The sequence below is a fragment of the Atractosteus spatula genome, chromosome 9, assembly GCF_055471065.1.
Source record: "Atractosteus spatula isolate fAtrSpa1 chromosome 9, fAtrSpa1.hap1, whole genome shotgun sequence".
Taxonomy (NCBI): Eukaryota; Metazoa; Chordata; class Actinopteri; order Semionotiformes; family Lepisosteidae; genus Atractosteus; species Atractosteus spatula.
Window position 1 is genome coordinate 5887011 of NC_142714.1, and position 22122 is coordinate 5909132.

Genomic DNA, 22122 nt, shown 5'->3' on the forward strand with positions numbered 1-22122 from the left:
AAGGAAATAACGAATCAGACAAACTGAAATCTCAGCTTGGAATTCGAACTCATTTTCCTCGTTTTAAACTGCTGACTACGTACAGACCTTGAAAACCAGCTGGATTAGTGCCTCAAAGGACCCTGATCTCCGCAGACAACCTTTCAGCCCCAACTCCCCAAATTCTTAATAAGCTGTTTGTCTAATCCCAGCAAAGGCTGTCAACACTCTGGTTTCCAATGTACTTAGAAAATACAGATCCTTTACCAATTAAATAACAGATAAACTGGGGAACTGCTGCCATCTAGCTTACAAAGTAAGATCCTCTAAAGAGGTCATTTACTTACACAGAACTGAGAACATTATTAAAAAGATAAAAACACTTGCTCTAAAGATTTGCAAAGAACATAGGCTGGCCACATCATACCCATTTATTACACAATGCTTTCAATTCCTTATCTGAGGTAAATTCATCAATGACATGTTACATATGAATTCAGTACTCTTAAAGGGGAGATGGCGCTTACTTATAACTGAGAAGAGTAACTTTGTAATCATGGGTTTAACAGGGTTAGTTTATTTGTTTCGCTTCTGAAACTGTCATAGTCAATTTGTTACAGGCGCAAGAAATCAATTTTAAGATCCATTCAGAATTGGCTACAAAAAAACTCCCAAACTACATGATCTGTTAAGCATGACTGGATACGAATGCAAGTTCATAGCTTTTGGAAAATGGAATGGAGGTTCATTAAGCAGTGTAGACATGTCAAAAAGAATTACTGAACTGAACTCACCCAGTGTCACAAAGAAACAGAAAAGACTGTCAACTATTGTGTCCATTATGGCATCCATTTCCGTGTCCATGATGTCTGGCTTGTTAATGGCTGTTAAAGGTAAAACAGATTCATGAGCACAAAATGAGCCATTTCATTTTTAATAGGAGCACATCTGTCATGGTATTGTCGAGCAACTTCATATTTTGAAACAGACTTCTAAAGCAATGACATCATCAGTGAATGTGGCAGACCTTACTATACAAAAACATTTCAAGGTATTTTGTAAAGACGTAATGTCATTCTATTTTGGTGACTCAAATTATCTTAGATATTTGGGCATTACAACACATTAATTTATTACACAACAATTTATTCATTTGTAAGCATTTACTAGTCAAATCTGAGTCTTATGTCTTAAAATGACTAACATTTCAGTAAAAGATTATAGAATCGTGGTTCTGCATGAAGAAGGTAAAACACCAAATGAAAGGTAGTCAAAATGCAAATTAAGACTGTTCCACAGAAATGTATATCTTGAGAACAAAACAAACCATTTTAAAATGATATGAACAAACATTCAAATTGAACATCTTTTTATGCCCGTATTATGAATAACTCTTTACATGACACAATAAAACAGGGACCAGATGACACTAGGAAACTTACCATGGTAAGAGATGAGCTCTTTATTCTGGTTGCAAAGTACAAACATGTCATCTTCCAGTGTAATGAAGTTCAAATACTGATCAAACACCTGCCAAAACAATGACTTGCCTTTAAATTTTTGCAATCGAAAATGAAGCTTAAATCGATGCTCAGTTTCCTGATGTTTAGCCATTATAAATAGCAGCATTTCCCTACCTTTGTAACTTGGCTTACAGCATTAGCCCCCAGGGCAGCACCCGCAATATCTTCTAATTTACTTCTTGATATTGCAGAAATGAAGTTCAAGTAGTAAGACTCATAGAGTTGGTTCCTTAAATCCTGAAAAAAAGGACATCAACACCTACTGTAGATTCATATACTGTAGAATGGGTTCTGTGCAGAGTTACTAAAGTTAGAAACAATTTTGTAGAGCATGTTACATGTTACACCATTTTCATTACCTGACATATCCTGTCAACGTTCTCCTCAGTGGGCATGACAAAATAAATCGCAGGAACGTCAGGGATTGGGTCTCGATCTGAATGCAGGAGGCTAAAGAACGACATTCACACGTGCTTAAAAGTTATTTCCTAACCAATTTTTAACCAATGTAACGATCAACTCGGTATTAAACAGTAAATGATGATTAGATGGGAAATTTAATTATTATCATTACACAATCTAAAGCCACGGTTGCAAAAATAGAGCGCAGGGTCTGCCATTGCACGGTGCCCCTGGAGCAGTTGGGGTTAAGGGCCTTGCTCAGGGGCCCAACGGAGTAGGATTCCTCTGCCGGCTTCGGGATTTGAACCGGCAACCTTCCAGCCACAGGCGCAGATCCTTAGCCACAGGGCCACCGCACCACCCCATATAGATACAATGGGTAACTCCTGGGTATTGTCAACATTTCCAGCTTCAAAGGAAGGGGATGTTTGCAGAGATGTTTGTGTCCCAGATTCAGTGATCAAAGCAATTGTAAAGTTTACTTTGGTTTACTTTAGTTAAGTTCTGGGTAAATGGTTAGATGTCAGTCAGCTTAAAAAAGGCAGGTATAGGAGAAGATGGGGGGGGGGGGTAGAGTAAAGAGGGAAAAAGAAGATGAGAGGCAAGAGAAAGGGAAGGCAAGAGCTCTTTGTCTAGATCAGCCGGAGAGACCAGAATGGAGCTCAGTATTTGGACCTTGGTTAGAGAGCATGTTTTTGTGATTTTTAGGGAACTTTGATTTCATGTGTAAATAACCCGGTTAAAAACAGCCTCTCCTGGCTATTGGGTGCATTTTTTGAATAGCGAGATAGGATCCCATTCATTTTGTGGCATCGGGGATTGCTGAGAGAGATTCAACTGCAGGTCATATTCTGTTTGGTTTAAGAAGACAGTTCACCTCTTCTCTTGGCGTTGTAGGCCTTACACAACAGTCAAATATTTGGTAGCAGTCTGGTGTTCTTCTGGATGGTTAGGACGTGTCTAACCACCTGGGATGCCTTGTGTGTACATTTGTAAATAGTGTAACTTGTGTGTTGTTTATTAACAATGACAATACACACACCAAACATTTGTTTAAAGTAAGTGTACTGAATTATCACTTTTTTCACATAGGGTTGTGCCAGAACACAAAGAACTCATGTGCCTCTAATTATACCAAACACTCAAGTATTTTCTTGGCAGACCTCAAACAAAATGGGGGTTATGATTATTTTAAATATTGATCTGCTCGGTCACTTCCTGATATTTCCTATTTTTCAAAACCCTCCTATTTGTAACAAGACATAAGTAAAGACCAATGAAAAAAGAAGTCAGAATCTCTCTAGCTAACCACTTCAGTGTCACACAAACGCCTACAATGTTACAGACAACAAGGTTTCTGAAGCAGCACATCATCAAATATATGAGTCACCAAACACTTTTTGCCTGTTAAATGAGGGTGCTTTAAGCTTTGACTTACAGGTGCAGTGTGATCCCCATGTCTCGGAGCTCTTTGACTGACAGCAGAGGTGAGATGATATCCTGACCAAACCTGTCGTAGATGAGCACCTGCAAGGGCCAGAGCACAGACACGATCTCATTCTCAGCCCTGTACACATGTGGGTCTGCAGCAACAGTCATACCACTGCTATGCATCACACCAGTGCAATCACCGCCAATAACTACTACATTCTGCTTACCTTCCATACCGGCTCAGCAGCGCTGTTTTTCAAAGGAGGAGCATTAAAGTTGAGCATCCGCCTCAAAGCAGCTGCCCAAGACAAAACAATAAAATAGGTCAAATACCTACAAACAGGCATTATGCATCTGCAATGCAATATTTATGAAATATAATAACAGTTCAACTTTATGAATGGTAAAGAACTCTTTATTAGACTGGGACCAACTATACAGATCTATTCTTTTAACACAACCCACAGTCCACGTTTAAATGAATGTGCAGGACTCTCTTAACCAAAATGACTTACATTTGCATCCATGAATATATCTACTCATTTCACTGGAGTACTCTTAGTCTGCCCACCTAGGACTGAAAGCCCAGCCCACCCACTTTCTCTAGCCACTGCTCCACCAGAGAGTGAATTCTCCCTTCCTCTCTGGTGACATGCAGATTCCTATTGAAATGAAGTTTAGATTAGTTTTCCTATGACGTACTTTTTATTTTCCCCAAAATAAAAATGACAACTAAGAACGGCTTCGAGCTAATTCGTCAGAGTGGATACAGACTTAATTACACGCTTTTGTTCCAACACCAACTAATAACGCATCTTGCTAGTTAACCCGTCGAACTAAAGGCTTAAACATCGATAAAAAGCGTATTATAAGACATCTAAAATATAGTAATAAGTCCACTTTAAACACGTCAGGTGAATTTATTACTGACAGTTTTGACATCAGAAATAATTTGAATGGGACTCTGACATCTTCTTTAATCTCCTAGTTGAAAACCCACCTATCGCCCGAAACGATACGGCAAATAATAATGATCACTGAGGAATCAAATTGGTAACTAAAGACAAGATCTGGAGATTGAAGGATTCTTTGGGAAGTAGTGCCGAAAACGTAACATTTAATATTTTTAGTGGGCTATTTTTTCCAGCTATGCAAAACGTGCAATTAAAGCTGTTAACAGAAAAATAACAAAGTTCTGTGTTGCAGAATTTACTGTCGACAATTTGTTTGATTTACGCAATTAATACAATATTAAGAAACGAAAGTGACAAGCTTATCTGGCAAAGCCGAGAACTGTTATGACCCAGACAGAGACGTTTGTTCAAAAGGCAGAGCGAGTTCTGAGCTATCTTACGGCCCAGCAGCCAAGTATAGCTCACAATCTCAACCGCTCGACGAAATAAAAGCTCGTGTTCCCGCAGTCCCTCCGACAAGTATGCAGTTTACGAACCTGTCTGTTTCTCTCGGATGGACGCAGCCATCTTTGCTGTTTCTGAATCACTCGGTGACGATCGCCGGGTGACGTGGCAGCTCGCGCTGGAGCGGCCCGCGGGGAGCGTCTGCATTTTCTAAGAAGCGGTGCGAAGATGTTCAGGTGAAACAGGGAGAAAACGTTTCGGCGGCTTTATTAGTCAGTTACACGGGTCAATGCTGATTCTCAATTTACGACATTCCGTCGTTTTTTTATTCACGTATAAAAGGGCGAAGTGGTCAGCATTGCGGCCTGACCGCACTGCGGCCCTGGGTTCAGTTTCTGGGGTGCTATCTGCGTGGAGTTTGTATGTTTTCGCCCTGTTCGTGTGGGTTTTCTGCCACAGTCCAAAGACACACTGGTACATTAATTGGAGTCTAGGAAAACTGGCCCTAAGTGTGACTATTTGCGTACTTGTGTTTGTGTGTCTGCCCTGCGTTAGAATTTTGTCCAATCATGGGTGTACCCCACCTTGTGTCACTTGCTTGCTGGGATGATCACCAGTTTCCCCACGACCCTGAATTGGAAGAAAGGATGAAAGTTACTATACAGCAGATGCAAATACTAGATCTCTTCCTGAAATAAACAGGCGATTTGAGCCCGAAGGCAACTTTCAATTCAATTCCAATTTCAATTCAATTCATTTTTATATAGCGCCTTTTGCAACAAGGTTGCCCCAAGGCACTTAACAAAGCTGTGTGACAATACATGACATCACGACACAAATCTCTTCACTGTAGTGTAGTTTTTTTCCCCCCACACTACAGTAGAGCAGTGTAGAATTTAAATTTGTCTTTTTAAACAGCGGTATTATAAAACTATACCAGCCATGCGTGTTGAATTAATCTGATTAGGCAAGGTTTTGAGCAGAGTGCTTTTTCCTGGGAAAAGTGTTGCTATGGGAATAAACCAAGCTAGTGAATTTAAAAGTACATCTGATATAAAATGCATGGAAGCACCAAAGCTCGCGAGTCTAGTGACAGCTTTTTAAAGTTAAAAAAACTCTCAAAAAAGAGCTTTTTAGCTCTTTAATTAGCAGATGGAGAAATCTGAAGGCAGGTCTCAATGTTCCTGAATTGTGTGATGAGGATTTTAGTGTTGATAAAAAAAAGCAAAACTTGCATGAATGCAAGCTGAGGCGAATACATTTCTTCATATTCTTATTAATACATGGAACTAGATGGTGATATACATTTCTAAACGATTAGTAACAGTACTGAATCATGGAATTACTCTCATTAAAATTCATGATTCACATCAGTCTCTATATTGCTTAAAAAAACTAAATTGCTAAATTAAAAATTACTAGTTCTTATTACTAGAACACCGTCACGTTCCTGCTCTTCTATCCTTGTGGCACACAGCACCATCCTGCTGAAAAAGCCCATTTGCTGTGAAGGAATGCACCTGATCGGCAACAATCCTGCAGCGTTCAAGTGTCGCTCTACTCAGAACGAGGGACCCACTGTGTGCCAAGAAAACCTACCCCCCCACCCTTACACAGATACCACCACCCAGGATGTATCCACAGACTTGCGTTTTTGCGGTATCCTGGTCCTCACATCAGTGTGGAACAGCAGGACCCAGGACCAGGCGGTGTTGTATCAGTCCTCCAGGGCTCCTTAGCCCACAGTACCCACACGTTTTGTTTTTTTGCCGACTGGAGTGGAACTCAGTTGGGCCGCCAGTTGCCATACCCCCTCTGAGACAAGGCAGGACGGGTGGTGCATTCCAACACGCCTCTCTCGGTGCTGCCGTTGTACTCGCCCGTTAGTTGACTGGCTGTAGCCGATCCGTTGCTCTGCACAGGCCGTGTCAGCCTCTGTCAGCCCCCTTGGTGACTGGACTGTTTCCTACCACAGGACCGTGGTCGGCTGGATGTTATCTGGGTGGTGGCCCATTCACAATACACCCAAGACACCACTGTGCACGAACAGCAGGGTTGATGTTCCTCACACACTCATACCAGCACCCTCATTCAAAGTCACTTTAATCTTTTGTCTTGCCCATTCTCCCTCTGGATTGCAAACACACACAATCCATATGTCCGTAGGTGAATTACACACAGTCCTTCCTGCTTTCAACAGCACTGTCTGCACATATGATGCTGTCACTGACTGAGCAGTCAATTATATGGGAAGGGCTAGTGTACCTAATAAACTCTCAACTCCAGTGTAGATACAAGCTCCACAGCACTAGATTCCAAGAATAAAGAATACACTGTATGAAAATATTTTATTAATTTACTTTTTTTCCTCAAAGTACAACTTCTTAAGGTAATACTGTGTCAAACATAGTACTGTATTTAGAATTGGGTTCTACAGAACATAATTCTGAAGACGTAGTGGGATCTTCATTCACTTAGAGCAGCTAGATAAAGCAAATCATCATAAAGTACAACAGGGTCAGCCCATGAGACCTGTGGAACAGTTACACACACATTCTCCCAAGTCGAGAATGATTCAAAAGACAATGTAACTTTTGTAGTCGTTGCTAAAAAAAAAAAGATTTTTTTCACACGACAAATGTAATATTAAAAAGAGATCACAATTTGTGTAACAAATCACAAATGTCAATGGGAAGGAAATAAAATGTAACCAAAACAGTTATCACAAATGAATGGTCTATGATTACTGCCATACATTTATTGTGGTAGCCCATGTAAGTTCATTTTAGCTCTGCCAACTATTACCAAACCAGAGTGCTACAACACACACAGCCTTCAGTCAAACTTCACTGAGACAAGCTGGAGAGAAATGTAAGTCAGCCGATGAACTAGTTCCCAGAAGTTTTCCCGTTTCTGGAACAAGAGGTGTGTCTGCAGGTTCAGCTTCCGTTCTTCACACAGAATTTGGAGACATTCTTCAAAATATAGGATACAGTCACTTTCATTTTCAGGTAATGAAACTGAAATCTAAAAATGAAGGCTTTGTTTCCATTGACCAAGTTGTCCATTTAAGGCTACCGCTTGCAGGTTCCAGCTATATTTCAGTTGGTTTTTTTTTTTTACTCTTGTGCTTCTGGTCTCTGCCGCTGGTGCAGTGAGGTCTTGAAATTGCCCTTTTTGGTCTTGCAGAGTCTCCTTGCTCAGTATTTAGCATCTTTTCCTCTGCTCTCAATGCATATCAATGGAAACATTCACCTGTAGGCAGAACGCATGGGTCTGGAGCTATCAGTTGACCGTTTGTAGAGGCCGCCTCTTTCTTTTTTCCTTGTCCTGGAGCCCTGCGTTGAGACATCAGATATGAATTCTGTTTCTGCTCGCACTAGCTCAGGATATCACTCCTGCACACACTGCAGGCCCTTACCCATTTCGTTGAGAATGAGGAGACACTCTGAACAGGCCCAGTTCTCTTCTAAGCCTTTCAGAGATGAGCACTTTCGATGAGTTCCACTGGATCCACAGCAGTGACACCGTACGATTTCCCACATGCTGAAAAACAGCAACAACAACAGCAACAATTTGGTGCTCCCTAAAGCCATATTAAAGCCGTCAAAAACGTCACATGGACAGATTAGTTTAAGTTTATGTACTTCACTTTCACTTCTTGTTTTCATTTGTTTTTAATGAAAACAAAAAAATGTGAATAACTGATCCAGTGTCATTTACTGATGGTTCATCACAAATATTTGCTTGCAAGTAGTCGCACATGAAACTTGAAGGAGCTTTTACTCAATCAATTGGCAAAACTACAGTACAATGTACTGTAGGTGTGCAGGTACTGTACCTGTCAGGCTTACTGTACTCCCTCCCACATTGACAGAAGCACATCTCCACATCACAGTGCTGATAGACTTGTAGCAAATCACTGTAGGCATTTTCTTCCAGTTCCCAGGATGCATCTCTGCGATAACCACAAAAGATCATAGAAATATATACATATAAAAATGAAACATTTCTACCAGTACTATTCTTGGTAGAATTAAAAATTAAATCCATGAACATTTTTTACCTTGTGCTCTGGCATATTTTTTGCAGTTTGAGAATGTATTTTGCAAGCTGTAAGCAGGCTCAGCTTACCAGTCTGACCCTGTTTTATGTAGCTGTAAATCCAAACCGCTACTTTAAAATCATTTGGATTAATATATGAAAGGAAGGGGCTTCTTATTGCTGGTTTCCCTGGAATGCAAGTAACTTACTTTTCTGGTATGTAGATGCCCATTCGTAGCATTTCTTGCTGAAATTTGTCTTTGTTGTTGCAAATGGTGCACCTGAAGAAGAACATTCCAGCACTGTGGGCTAGGTGCTGTTTACAGAAGATAAAAAGAACGTGAAGTACGCATCTGACACTGTCACCTGTGGCATTCAGATCAATGTACTTTCAAATACAAAGACACAAAATACAGTAGATAGTGGTTTAAGTAGTTTAGTTCTGTGATGCTAATGGAGCAAAATTCGTAAGAGATATTTATGTTGCTGTATTGTCTACAGAGAACATAATATTTATAATAATAAGTTTAAGGAGTGGTGTAAAATGTGAGATATCAAGAAGAAAAAAAAATCCTTAATTGCAGGAATTCTGAATATCTATGTCCTTGCCACCTTTAAAAGGTTTTCATAGTCATGTACGATAATTCAGAAGCCTGGTACTTTTCACTTCCTCAAACAAATCTTACAAAAATCACTTACTCTTAATCAGTTGCAAAACAACCAAAAAATGTAACCTGTATTATTTCTCAACTTTCACTTGCCCCTTGAATCAGAGAAACTTCTGCAATGCTATTCTTAAAACTGAGAATAAAAAGCAAAAGTTTACAGAAATATAGGGCTGCAGAAGAATGGAACAAACTGCCCAGCTACATGGTCAGAAACCTGGCCTATTTCAAGGAGCATCCACACGAGCTAGATGAGCCAAACGGCCTATTTAATATCCTAACCTATCTTTAAACATTCGGTGCAAGCAAGACATAGCGACTTACTCAGCGTGACACACGTACCTGCACACAGTCCCTGTGAAACCAGCTGCTGTTACAGCAGGGACACTTTAACACACTGTAGGACAGGACTGGCTCAATGTACTCCAGGCAAATCGAGCAGCTGAAGGGGCCACTGAGCCTGGAGGATTTGGATTTTGCCATCGTCTGAGTAGGTCTGTGTGCAGTGCAGAAGGATCTGTACAAAGACAGAATATCCCATCAGAAATTCGCACTGGAACTGGCCTGGGAAAACACGCATACTTTTACATTCCTCAGAAAGCAAGGCCTGGGTTAGACTGCTCAGTATGGAGTTATTACCCTCTTGGTTCAACAAACAGTTAATCAATAACCACAAGAACAGAACATAAATGAGAGGAGCCCACTAAGCCCACTGAGTTAAAAACCAAAGGATGATGTTGTCGAAGGCGATAGCAGCATGTTGTTTTCAGGAACAGCGGGATGAGATCTTTGGATCAATTAGCTACTGAAAACCAAAATAAACTACAGGGTCTGAATCAAAACAGGGTTCACATCTCTTTAGTCAGCAACCCAACCTGCCAGTTTATGTTTGGACCATAATAATCTGTGGTCCATGAATTATCTGATCTTCAGCAATAAAAGGTGAACATGGTTATACACCAGTGATCAGACAGGGACATTGTGGGAGAGTTTTATCCAAAATCTGGGGGACAATCACTAACGAAAATATACCCTACTAATTAATCCTAGTCTAATTACCAGTAAACAACATTCGTAGGTGAAGAAAAAAAAACCCCAAAACTTACGGAAACTGTCCAGTAAACTGGAAAATATATTCTTTTTTCAGCCCACATGGCAGATGGACCTTCTTTGGACAGGCTCTGACTGAACACCCAACCGAAGCTCCTTTCCTTTTGCAAATTCCACATGTCTAAAACAACGCACATATCAAAATTGTTAAAAATGAAACACTTTGAGGAGAAGCACCCTCAGGCATTATAAGGAACCACTGACAAACGTTTCTAAATTTCTTTTAAAACAAACAGGACAAAAATACTACCAGATAGTATATGACACTTCGCTTACCAATTTAGATGCTCTTTTTATCTCCTGGTTTATGTCATGCAACAAAAATCCATAGATGTCCTGATCTTCATTTCCACGTTGATATATGCCACTGGACATCAGCTAGACAATTTGAATACAAAACATTATGTTGATTACGAGGACTGCCCATTTTAGCAAAGGCACCCTGTGGATTAAAACATCTAAATGTACTGTAGCTTTAGCTGCGTTCTTAACTGATGTATGGTAACCATCTTCTCCCTTATCGTGCGGTAACACTTGCACTGATGTCTCAGTTGGTAAAATTTTGTCTGTCTTTGTGTTATGCTGGGAGTGTGCTTTAAAATGAATTTCCCCAAACAGGACAGTAAAGCTTGAATTGATGCCATCGGTGGTTCAAATTTTGCTGTGCTTACGGATCAATACCATTCCATTCAGAAGTGTAAAATACTGCAAAAATAAACAGACATTTTGCAACAGGTTATTTTCAGCTGATGAATTCAATTCAAACGTTCTCACTGACTTTTTTTCCCCACTTGGTCAAAGCAAGAACTGTGCAACAATAAGCCTCTTCCTGTGACACGCACAACGTCAACTCGATACTTACAAGACAGAAATAATGAAGAGTGAGCTGCTGTTTGTAACTTATCTTCTCGCCATACTTCTCCGGACAGTTGTCAGGAAGCTTACAAAACACACAGGCTAAAACAGGACAAAAACGACACCGTTACAGACACAGGAGCAGGGCTGAGAAGGTCAGGCATCACGGGCAAGTTCAGGAAGAACGACGACACCCAAGAATTCGGTGCGTTTGTGGATGTCTATCGAGGTTTCAGAGAGGGCGTGACCTGGCACGGCCCCCTGCCCAGAGGATGAGGGACCTTGGGCCCCAGTCGGAGAAGTGAACTGAGGGTTGGCTGCAAAGGTGGAGACGGGGTGAAGGAGAGAGGAGTGATGCGCGATGCAAAATGGGCAAAAGGGATTTGCCTCAGATATATATATACACTGATGGAAAAAAGAAACACAACATTTCCTGGAATGAAATTACTATAGTTATAGCTGATGTACTTTCACAAAAAGTTGTCAATTTGTTTTAAGCCCTTTGACCAACAATACAGCTTGTGCAGTGAGGCATTGCAACTTGCCAGTGTAAGAAAAGGGCCACACTTAGTCAGTTTTCTGTGCATTCCATAATGCCTCGAATGTCACCAGAAGCAAGGGAGAGGGCCACTGGCATGCTGCAGCAGGCATGTCATGTGCCAGTGTTGCCAGACACTATGGAGTAAGCCGCTCCACTGTGTCCCGACTGCAGAGAAGGCTTCAGTAGACCGGCAGGACAGATGACCGTCCAAGATCCGGTCACCCTCGAGTGACCACACCAGACCAGGACCGACACATCAGACTGGTCCATCTGAGAGATCGTTTCAGATCTGCCACCCGTACTGCTGCTGAAACTGCCGGCAGACACAATGCCCACATTAGTGACAAGACAGTGCGGCTCCATGCTGCTGGCCTTAGAGCAAGGCGACCTGTCAGAGGCCCTCTGCTCACACCTCCTAGACATCACACTGACTGGCTTGGGCCAGACAGAGGCTGCGATGGACTCGTCAGCAGTGGCATCAGGTCCTCTTCGCGGATGAGTCACTCTTCAGCCTCTTCCACGCTGACGGGAGGGCCAGAGTGTGGAGGAGGAGGTGTTGCATTTCTTTTTTCCATCGGTATATTATTGTCAAATAACGTTTTACGTGAGGCACGTAAATGTCCAGTCGTATTTTTGTTATACTGCAAAAGGGTGTTAATGCTCTGTTAATTGTATCTGCTTTGGCAACAAGGTAATTCATCGGTCACGCCAATAAAACACTTTAAAAAAATACGACTTGGGGATGATGATGATGATGATGATGATGATGATGATTTAGAACCGGCCAGGGCGAAAAGCCCTGTTATCGCTCCACAACGTCAATTAGGGACGTGCACACAGACTCGATCCACGCAAATCTTCCAAGTTCTGGAACTGCTGCAAGATCAAAGACTTACGCTCGTCCTTGTATTCGTCTCCGGCGCAGACGGGGCTCTCCTTCATGGCTGGGGCCGACCTCCGCTACACCCACATTAGAGTTAACCTGCCTGTTACAGGAGATGGAGATGCACCGGTAACTCCTGTGCCCAGTGCACGCCGTGCTTAGCTTTCATTTTAAATGCACTTCACAATCGTGGAGAAGTACAGACATCCGAATGGAGAAGACGATCAAATGTCTGACAGGTCTGCCTATCTGTAACTAAAAGCTATGACACAAAAAAAAACACTACAGATTATCCAGGTCTCACACAGTAACATTGAAACGTTAACATTGTTAACAAGTGCAGCATATGTGGCTTTCCCTTGAAATATAACACCTCTCGAAGGGTGAACTTGAAAAGAAAATAGAATCACATTTTACGTGGCTATACTTCAGACAAGATAGCAAAATGTGCCGTTTAGAAATGCCATGACCACCGGCATAGAAAATCTAAAAAGCCGAGAATAGTCTAGTTAAGACTCCCCTTCGTCGTCAAGACGTCTGGTTTTGCTAATCAAACAGCTCTGGCAAAAAAAAAACTTTTCGCCGTTTCCTTAGTCAGAACTAATATTTAAAACAACATATTCACAATTAATTTTCCCTCAGTCCAGTTGAAATGCTACATTGCGACAAATTTCTCCCTTGATCGATGGAAACGGGCAACAACACAGACAGACAGACAGACCAGCAGGCTTTCAAAGCGAAAGCAAAAGGTCGATGATAATACTTGAGCAAAATAAAATATTGTGTAAAAAAAAACCTCACAAGCCTGCCCGCGTGAAACATTGCGATTGTACCGTTTTAATGTCCCCCCCCATAAGAAGACGTCCAGTCATAATGACAAAGAGAAACCTCTATTCTTACCAGTTTTGATGGTTTCCAACAATAGATTGTTTCCACCTCAGGAAGTTCAAATTTCGCTTCGAAACGAGATTCAAACCCAAACTTCCGGGAGGAGGGGGAGGAGCCCAGGAAGTTGTCACCCGGCGGAGGCGGAGGCGAGAAGAAGTCGGTATCTCAGGCGCTCCGTACAGTGAAGTATTGTTTTGTTGTTGTTGTTGTTGTTGTTGTTTTTCTCCCTGAGGTTCAAGAGAAGTAGCACCCTATTCAAAAGGCCTTTTGCGGCCAAAACCCAGTTGAGGAAATCGCCGAAGGAAGAGAGGTCTGCACCCCATTCGCAGAGAACCAAACACAGCGCCCTAAATTTTGGGCGGAAGCCAGTATCTTCACAGAAACATAAAATTCTTTACAGCTGAACGTTTTATTCACAACATCCCTGAAAACAAGGAATATTTATTACTATTTCTGTCTATAAATATATTTTAACCCTCACCCTTTTACCCCTGGGCTTTTTATTTACGTCATTGGCAGAACTGTCATAATTATCAATGACCAGGTGAAAACGATTACACAGATGCATTCTGAATTACACACGTCTGATTAATTATTTTGATGCGCCGTCAGGGATCATTTGGGAAACATTGTTTTAGATGTGGATATCGCTATACGAATTTTATGTACAACTGCTAAATATAAAAAGCATTTTGATAGATTCATAACATATTCAAAATATTACACTAAAAACGAAATCTAGGACTTCAGGAATATTGGAAGCAATTCATAAACAAAGTGAATATAGATATGTGACTAGCCAGGTTTAAATCTCATGCTCACATGGTTCGGATATAACTTTTCAAAATGATTTTTTAAAATCATTTTCGGCATTGAATACTGTACCATTCTTTGCCGGAGCCAGTTACGCAAAGTTCAAGCAGTATTCTCAGACGATAATATAGACTGTCTTACACGATATGTTGTTATTTTTTTAAGCTAAGCCTTCGGTAAAAACATGGAAGAAAAACATTTTTGTAAATGCGGCGATAGATCTGTTATTTGTGTTCTTAAAATCAACGGATAATAGCACCTCGGAAATACATTTGAAATTGAATTTTGCGATCAAGAAACAAAGAAGCAGCGCTCTTTATGACGGGATCTGAAATCTGTGCTCTATTATCCTTGTAAGACGTCCTCAGATAATCCAAATGTTCATTTTTTAAATCTATTCATGACCAACGGAGTATATGATTTTTCTGTTTAGTTTCCTGAATAGCAAATTGAGAACTTTTCCAAATGCAGCTAATTATGTTGGCCAAGCTTTGTCCTGGACACAATTATCCTGCAGGCTGTACATTCATGCCTTTTCTTACTAATCACCTATTGCTTCAGGGCCATACGATTGAAAGACACACACTAATTACAGTGGTACACACAGTGCCATGACTTGGGCATCAAAAAGCACTCCAGATTTAGTCATAATTAAATACAGCCATTGGTTTAGACAACATTTCAATGCTTAAAAGAAAATAAGTCTTAATAAACAATAATATTACCATATAAAATATAATTTAACTACTGTAAAATACAAATCCTTTGCAGCATACTACACATTCACACCTCCAATTAATCTTAAGATCATTCTGTATTTATTACTTCTATACTTGTACATGCTGTAGCACATAAAATAAATACAATTACAATATTTGTATAAAGTTAATATGTATGACAATATAACTATAACACAGGCTAAACAAAAGAATAATAAGATAAAGCATGGTAAAATCTGTGAATTCTGTCAGTGATATAAATTGTCGACATAGTATTTTCTGAAGTATTCTATTTCTGCATGGAGATAGTGAAATATCATTGATTGAAAATCAAAAGTTACCAGTTTAATATTTAATTATCCAATTGATGGATAGATAATCTACATGCACACACAAATGTATCACAGCAGAAAAAGTATAAAAATAGCAATTGCAATTTTTAAATTAAATATATATACCACCAAAAGATTCATGAAATTGAGACAATTAATTAACACAGCTATGCAATTTCAGTAAGTTATGTTTTAGGGAACTCTTCAGATCTATATTATACATTAAATTACCTAAGAAATCTCTGTCTACATGATTTAAAAGGTTTAGAGAATTAGTCTAGGGCACAAAATGGACTATTTTAATGCTTAAATACTACACAATCATCTGTTGTTCAAACAAGACATACATAATATGAAATAAAACAGTACAAATTGTGATGTCACCCAGGAATAAAAGGAGACCCATGTTTTAGTTTAGTAATTTTGTGATTTTAACAGTGCTTCCATTCGATGTTGGTGTACTGTCTTCAACTTGAATATTGTTTAAAGGTTTTGCAATGCATGTACTAAAGGTAGCAAAAACAAAATATGAATCAGAGCAAGACAGTTTAGAAAATGTGATGCAACACAAGAAGCTAACTAATATATTCCAGCCATTTCAGGGATTCAAATCTAGTTTTGCTGCAGGATACTCAACTACTGCTGAGTAGACTGTACACTACAAGACTTCTGTTCACAGTGCATGCAGGAGCTGATGGAAGCAAGTTAATGTGTATTGACACATTTTGAAAGCTTCACCTTTTTCTTTAAAAGGTGATAATTGTCGGTCTGTGTTGTTTCCACTTTTTTACAATATTTTTTTTCTCGTCAATATTTAGACTACAGGCTGGAATGACAATCAGAGATGCCTACGTTACTTGATTCTCACTTAAATAAAGATAATTAGATGTAAAATTATTTTCCTATTGAAACTAAAGAATGTAGAAAATGTAAACATAGCCATTTCTATGACTCAAAGCCAAATTAAGTTTATATTGTATCAACAAATCAAATACACTATTTTAAAAACTATGGATTTTTAAAGGACATTTTATATACTTTTCTATTGACAGTCTATGGTGCAATTGGTCTCAAATGAAAGAACACACATTTTAATATTTTGTGCTTTAAACTCTATTTTTCCTTGCTGAGGAAAGGGATGGCAATTTACAATGAACATTTTGCAATGTATGACTGCACACTCTCTCTTCTCAGTATTGTCTGATTGGTGGTGTTCCCATTAAAAGTACTTGCTGTGTCATATACCACTTCTCTTGAGGCTGCCGATTAATATAAATATTTATACTTCTATGATGTTTTTATCTTTTTGAATTTTCAATCTCTTGAAGATTTTCTGCTCCTTTCTCCAACATAATGAAACATACAGATTTTTCCACACTTCTTGAGATTTAGGCTGAACACCTTCCTCTGTTCTCTCCAAAACAATTCTGTCCAACACCATCGTAAATGCGGTACATAATCTTTCAAAATATGACAAAAAGGCTCAGGTTAAAGAGGACAAACAGGTAATGGACAAAAATGGATATTTAATCACATTCTCTTACATTTATTTCAATCATATTAATGCTTTAAAACCACAGCAGGTAACTTAAAAAAATCATATTTTGTTAACTTTTGCTTTGAACATCTTTAAGCAGCTGAGGGTTGATTATTATTGTGTCAAAAATGAAGGCTTAAAGCCTGCATTAAGAGCTTGACATATCCAATCCAGTGGAAGGCGAGATGCTTACTGTTGTGTTAAGAATCATGATGTACAGTAGAACAGGTGTGGCCAACATTGGTTTCTGGAGAGCTACAGTCCAGCAGGTCTGATCGGTCACCCTTAAATCAGTATATTTCAGAAGATCAGGAACATGTGAGTTTGATCAATTTTAGGAATTTTAACAAGCCGATTGAGTCAGTTAGGTCAGGAATGGCCAATTGTGATCCTTTAGAGCTACATGGCGTCCCTTTTTAATTCCAAGTGATCTCTAAATAACTCAGTGAACAAATAATTTGCCTCCGCCGTCAAAACGAGATTGTTTCAATAGTGTGTAGGAGGTGATGGTTTGAAATGGGGTGTGATTGCCCACGCCAGGCAAGAATTCACAGGGTGCGCGCTTGCGCCTGGAGGGCAGCACCTCGGACAGTTCTGAACGACAGGGACGATGACATCTCCTGTCTGCTATTGATAATTTCAGGTAGCGAACACTGGAGCCCCTTACCTGATGCTCTGCCTTAAATATTGTCCTGATCTGTTTTGGCCTTAGCGGTTGTAATATTAAAAACCCCTTGCTTGAAGAAGTTCGAGGTGCAAAGCGAGCTGCCGTAAAATTCGTAAAATTTCAGATAAGATGCAAAATAACTTAAAATTCCGATCAGTAATAGAACCTAGTAAGATGAAGACAAGTCATCTCTACACCATTAACAGTGCTTCATACGTTATGGGAGAGAACCTTTCATTTCTCTGTGTGTTAACCACTACGATTTTATTCATTTACTTAAAAATCTTTTTTTTTCTATCACGCTCTTCCCCTTCTTGGAAATTAAACCCGTCCAATGAGCGCCATTCTGACCGCTGATCTCATTAAATGGGGGGAAAAAAAGTGCAACCCAACTGCTCCTTCCCCCACGCGTGAATACAACTGCATGGATTAATCACCTTCGCCAGCCATCATTTAAAAATCACAAACACCTCTCTGCAACAGTGACAGGATGTCACTGTCTCCACCGGGGCACCGCACCGGGTCCCATCTGCAGCGTCTTTCACAAGTCTTTCTGTGCACCGGGGCATACATCTGGCAGGGCCGAGCTGGGAAGAACTGCCCTGAACCCGTTCCAACAACTCGGGAGCCGAGCGCATTCTTGTAACACCTACAGTAGGCTATATGCTCACAGGGAAAAGGGTAAATTTAATTTCGTTCTTCTAAAACCGCAACGACTTGAGATGGCAGTTTAAAAATATCTTTACTTCCAGCAGCCAGTAGATAAGAAAAATTGGATGCAACCTGCAAGCACAATAAAAAAAATGTTAACCTCTTTTCATCCGAGTAGTTGTTAGGTACCCATTGCAGAACGCCCTGGCAGGTTTACAGAATTCATTCAAAGTGGTTTTTATTTTCAAAACATTTCATGCCATTAACTCTAGACATTCTCCACGGGATCCAATTATGTAGTGCAATTTAGCTCAATTATCACTATGGCAATTTTCATTGCTTTTGATTTTTCTGAGGAATGTTGCTGGAATTTCGTAGCCTAATATTACTGGAAATTATTAGTGCAGTTTACTATGCAGACGAAAACGAACGTTTAATTCATTACCAAAATCTCAACAAAGAAAGCAAACTCATTTTATGTTTAAACAAAAAAACTTATTTAAAACGTATCCCAAGTATTTTCGTATAGTATGACCAATGCTAATCGGTTCGATTAGGCACAAATGCAAATCAGAAAATAAAAAGAACAAATATACCGTTTTATCGATTACCCTCGACAATAACTGAATTTAACCGAAGTGAAAAGAAAATAGATGATAAAATATATACAGTGTAATATATACAGTATAAATGATATTGTACATACCCATCGAGAAATGGTTTGCAATAATAATGTCGAATGTACATAAATTAATTTGACTATTAACTATTTCTTAGTTTCTTAGTTTTCTTAGTTCATCCTTTTAAAAATTTCAACCACTACAACCTACAGTATCTTTTGTTCTACAGATTTTATTTTATAATGTACTTTCCCATTAAACATATTTTCGGTTTTGCACAACACACTGAAACAACCATTGACGAATGTTGCCTGGATTTACTTAATAACGCAAAATGTATTGAAAGAAAGATTGATTAATATTACACATGAATGATTCCCAATTCGAGTATCATTGGCGTCTTGTAAGCTTTATATGGTAGCTCTAAGTTATTTCTAAGAAAAAGACAATCCCAGTGTTCATTTTCATGCATGGGTGTCTTCTGATTTTCATGCAACTTAACAAAAAAACCCCGTCGTTTTGTTAAAGTGTAATACAGGCTTACTTTGGATAAGTTTGAAATGAACTTCTGAACTCGTTTTACTAGAGACATATCAAAAGCTGCTAACATGCAAAGGGAGAAAATTATGTATATATCGATATACACATCGATCAATTTTCAATAACCGCTTAGTCCAACGCAGGGCACGCTGTCACAGGGGACGATTCAGAGTCACCAATTAAGCTGCACAGCGGGTCCTTGGACTGCGAGAGGCAGGAAACTGGAGCACCCCGTGAAAACATGCGCAGTCCCGGTCAAAACATGTAGACTCCTCACAGAAAGCGCCCCGGGCTGGAGTCGCACACCAGGACTCGAGAACACCGCCGTGCCACCCTCTGCAAAAAAAATCTCCTGTAGCTGCACCTCAACATAAACCTTTGAAAACACAGGAACAAAAACTTGTTTGATTGCGTCGACTTAAACTGGAAGAGAGACTGGTATTCCACGGGAGGCCAATGATGCAACACAATAGTGCACTGTGCCACGACAACACGGGAAATAATTACAGGCCGGAGCGCCGTGGGACAGGTTCGTAATTGTCTCCTTTTTTATAAGCCTGTTGTCCATCACAGAAAATGACAGTGGTTGTTGGAACTGGGTTTATCCATTTCCACTAGATGACAGCAAAACACAACTAACAAAATGCGCAGGCTGCCCCTGTTTGCACCTTTGTGTTTGTTGTTATAAAGTGGCACAGTGCACAAAAATATTGACCATTTTCTGTAATGTAGAATTCCACATGCAAAATTATTGATGCAAAATAAAATTATTTGAATAATAATTTTTTAAAAAGGTCAGTTATTTCTTTACAACTACACATTTTTTAAATCAGAATTTTATAATTATTGTAATTGATTCGAAAAGATATTTAAAGCGAATCAAGCCCAGTCTTTACCGCATCTTTAAAAAAATAAAACAAGCAACTTAATTTTTAGCCTTAATATGTATACAACGGGGAGATGTCCTCCTTGGACATAATAATATCGAAACAAGAAGCTGTTAACTTCAGCACATTATAAAATTATCTTTTTTCTCAGACTTTTTCCTTCTGTAAGAATGACACCAATGAAAATGACACAATTATGTGCAATTATTATGTATAATAATGATGATAATAATAATAATAATAGTTTTGCATACTTTGAGTTGATTTGATCAACTACATTTGGAATTAACAGTGTTTGAAGCCGGCAATGTGCGTTAGATTTGGGTTTACATTTAGCAGCATTTTGCAGGACATAATTTGATTCCAATGCACCGACAGTACCACCGTTTTCATATTAGCGAGGGTGGCGAGCTATGAAACACGTGTGAACGGCAGCCGAGGGATTAGTTCGGATGACCTTGAGTTAAAATAGGAGCTAAAACAAGACGTAAAACCCTCGGCTAGCGGGAACGGTAATCGTGTTTGTCATAGAGATTAACCACGTTTACATTTATGTTCCCTCTCTACATATCAAGCCAGATAATAGCGTTTTAATACAACAGCCCGTCCCCGGGGGCCTTGTGTGAGTGCTGGGGCCTACCTCTTCCACTCGACAGCTTTTCAAATCTTCATCAAGTAATAAAGTAATAAAGTGTCCAGGCACGCAAAGGCGCACTAAAGGGTACATTCACAGACAGAATAATGCTGACTTAAGTTTTCTGTTGCATAGGTTCCTTAGTCTCATTCATACATTGTACACACTGTGCGTTACATTGACATGAAGTGTACACCGACGTAAGACCGTAAATCCTCCATGTACTACTGGATGGATGTGTATGTTTCCATCTGTGTATACATTCTCTTGTTTTGGCTTGAACAAGCTCCTTGGTAAATTGAGTATAAAGACATTTGCTATCTGTTTGATTCAGCAGATCACACGAAGAGTTGTGGGTATTTGCAACCACCTGTCTAATTGTGTTGAAGCGTGTTGAAGCTGAATCCCTGGGTTCTTGCACCCAGTGGCTGAATGACAGCCTTGGATCAATGAGCTGGTAGCAGGCAAGCAGGCTACATGGGTCAAATACCTTGCCTTCATCTGTTCTTTCTTACAGTACTGGTCTCTCTAAGGAAACACTGCAGAACTGTCACGTCCACCAGCAACCATAAATGACCTTTCCCTAACCCGACCACAGCTATGGGTAATTCCAGCAAGCGCCAGCGCACTGATCAATTATCCAATCACGACACCACACTAATTACCAAACCCTGCACCTCCCGGGATATTTAAACCCTCATTTCCCTCAGGTCTGCGCTCGGTATTAGCCTCTATCCCTGGAGCTCCTACCTCGCCGTTGTTATAGAGATTTTCTCTTTTGGATTGTTACTCAGGTCTTTGAATAATCTTTCTTTGTCCCTCGACTCCGACTACAGCCCCGTGATTTGGATATCTAGCCTTCGACCCCCTCTGACGGAAACCCTGGTCTTCGACATCCTACGTTCGTCCCTTGACTCCGACTTCAGCCCAGCGATTTGGAAAAGTAGCCAACGATCTCCTGAAACCCTCAGAACAGCGCACAGGGTCCTTCCTCTACCTCGTGGACACAGCATCTGTTACAAAAACAGGCGAATTTGTACAGG

At 39.9% G+C, this 22122-nt stretch overlaps 2 protein-coding genes across 2 annotated transcripts in view; both read right to left on the bottom strand.

Moving 5' to 3' along the window:
* scfd1 (sec1 family domain containing 1) overlaps nt 1–4842 on the bottom strand; it is a 41529-nt gene extending 36687 nt beyond the window's left edge. The window contains exons 1-7 of the mRNA XM_088924670.1: nt 4786–4842; nt 3563–3633; nt 3343–3431; nt 1862–1952; nt 1617–1739; nt 1422–1509; nt 774–863 (exon numbers count right to left, since the gene is read on the bottom strand). Of these exons, the coding sequence (XP_088780796.1) occupies nt 774–863; nt 1422–1509; nt 1617–1739; nt 1862–1952; nt 3343–3431; nt 3563–3633; nt 4786–4816 (583 nt within the window). The 5' untranslated portion in view covers nt 4817–4842. The remainder of the gene's footprint in view (nt 1–773; nt 864–1421; nt 1510–1616; nt 1740–1861; nt 1953–3342; nt 3432–3562; nt 3634–4785) is intronic.
* A 2180-nt stretch (nt 4843–7022) lies between these two features.
* On the bottom strand, nt 7023–13771 carry g2e3 (G2/M-phase specific E3 ubiquitin protein ligase). The gene is made up of 10 exons (XM_088924671.1): nt 13692–13771; nt 12805–12894; nt 11375–11469; nt 10789–10890; nt 10509–10633; nt 9745–9919; nt 8947–9053; nt 8535–8651; nt 8115–8239; nt 7023–8031 (listed from the first exon to the last, which is right to left on the bottom strand). The coding sequence occupies exons 2-10, from the start codon at nt 12848–12850 to the stop codon at nt 7979–7981; spliced, it is 945 nt and encodes a 314-aa protein (XP_088780797.1). The 5' UTR covers nt 12851–12894; nt 13692–13771; the 3' UTR covers nt 7023–7978.
* Between the last annotated feature and the right edge of the window lie 8351 nt (nt 13772–22122).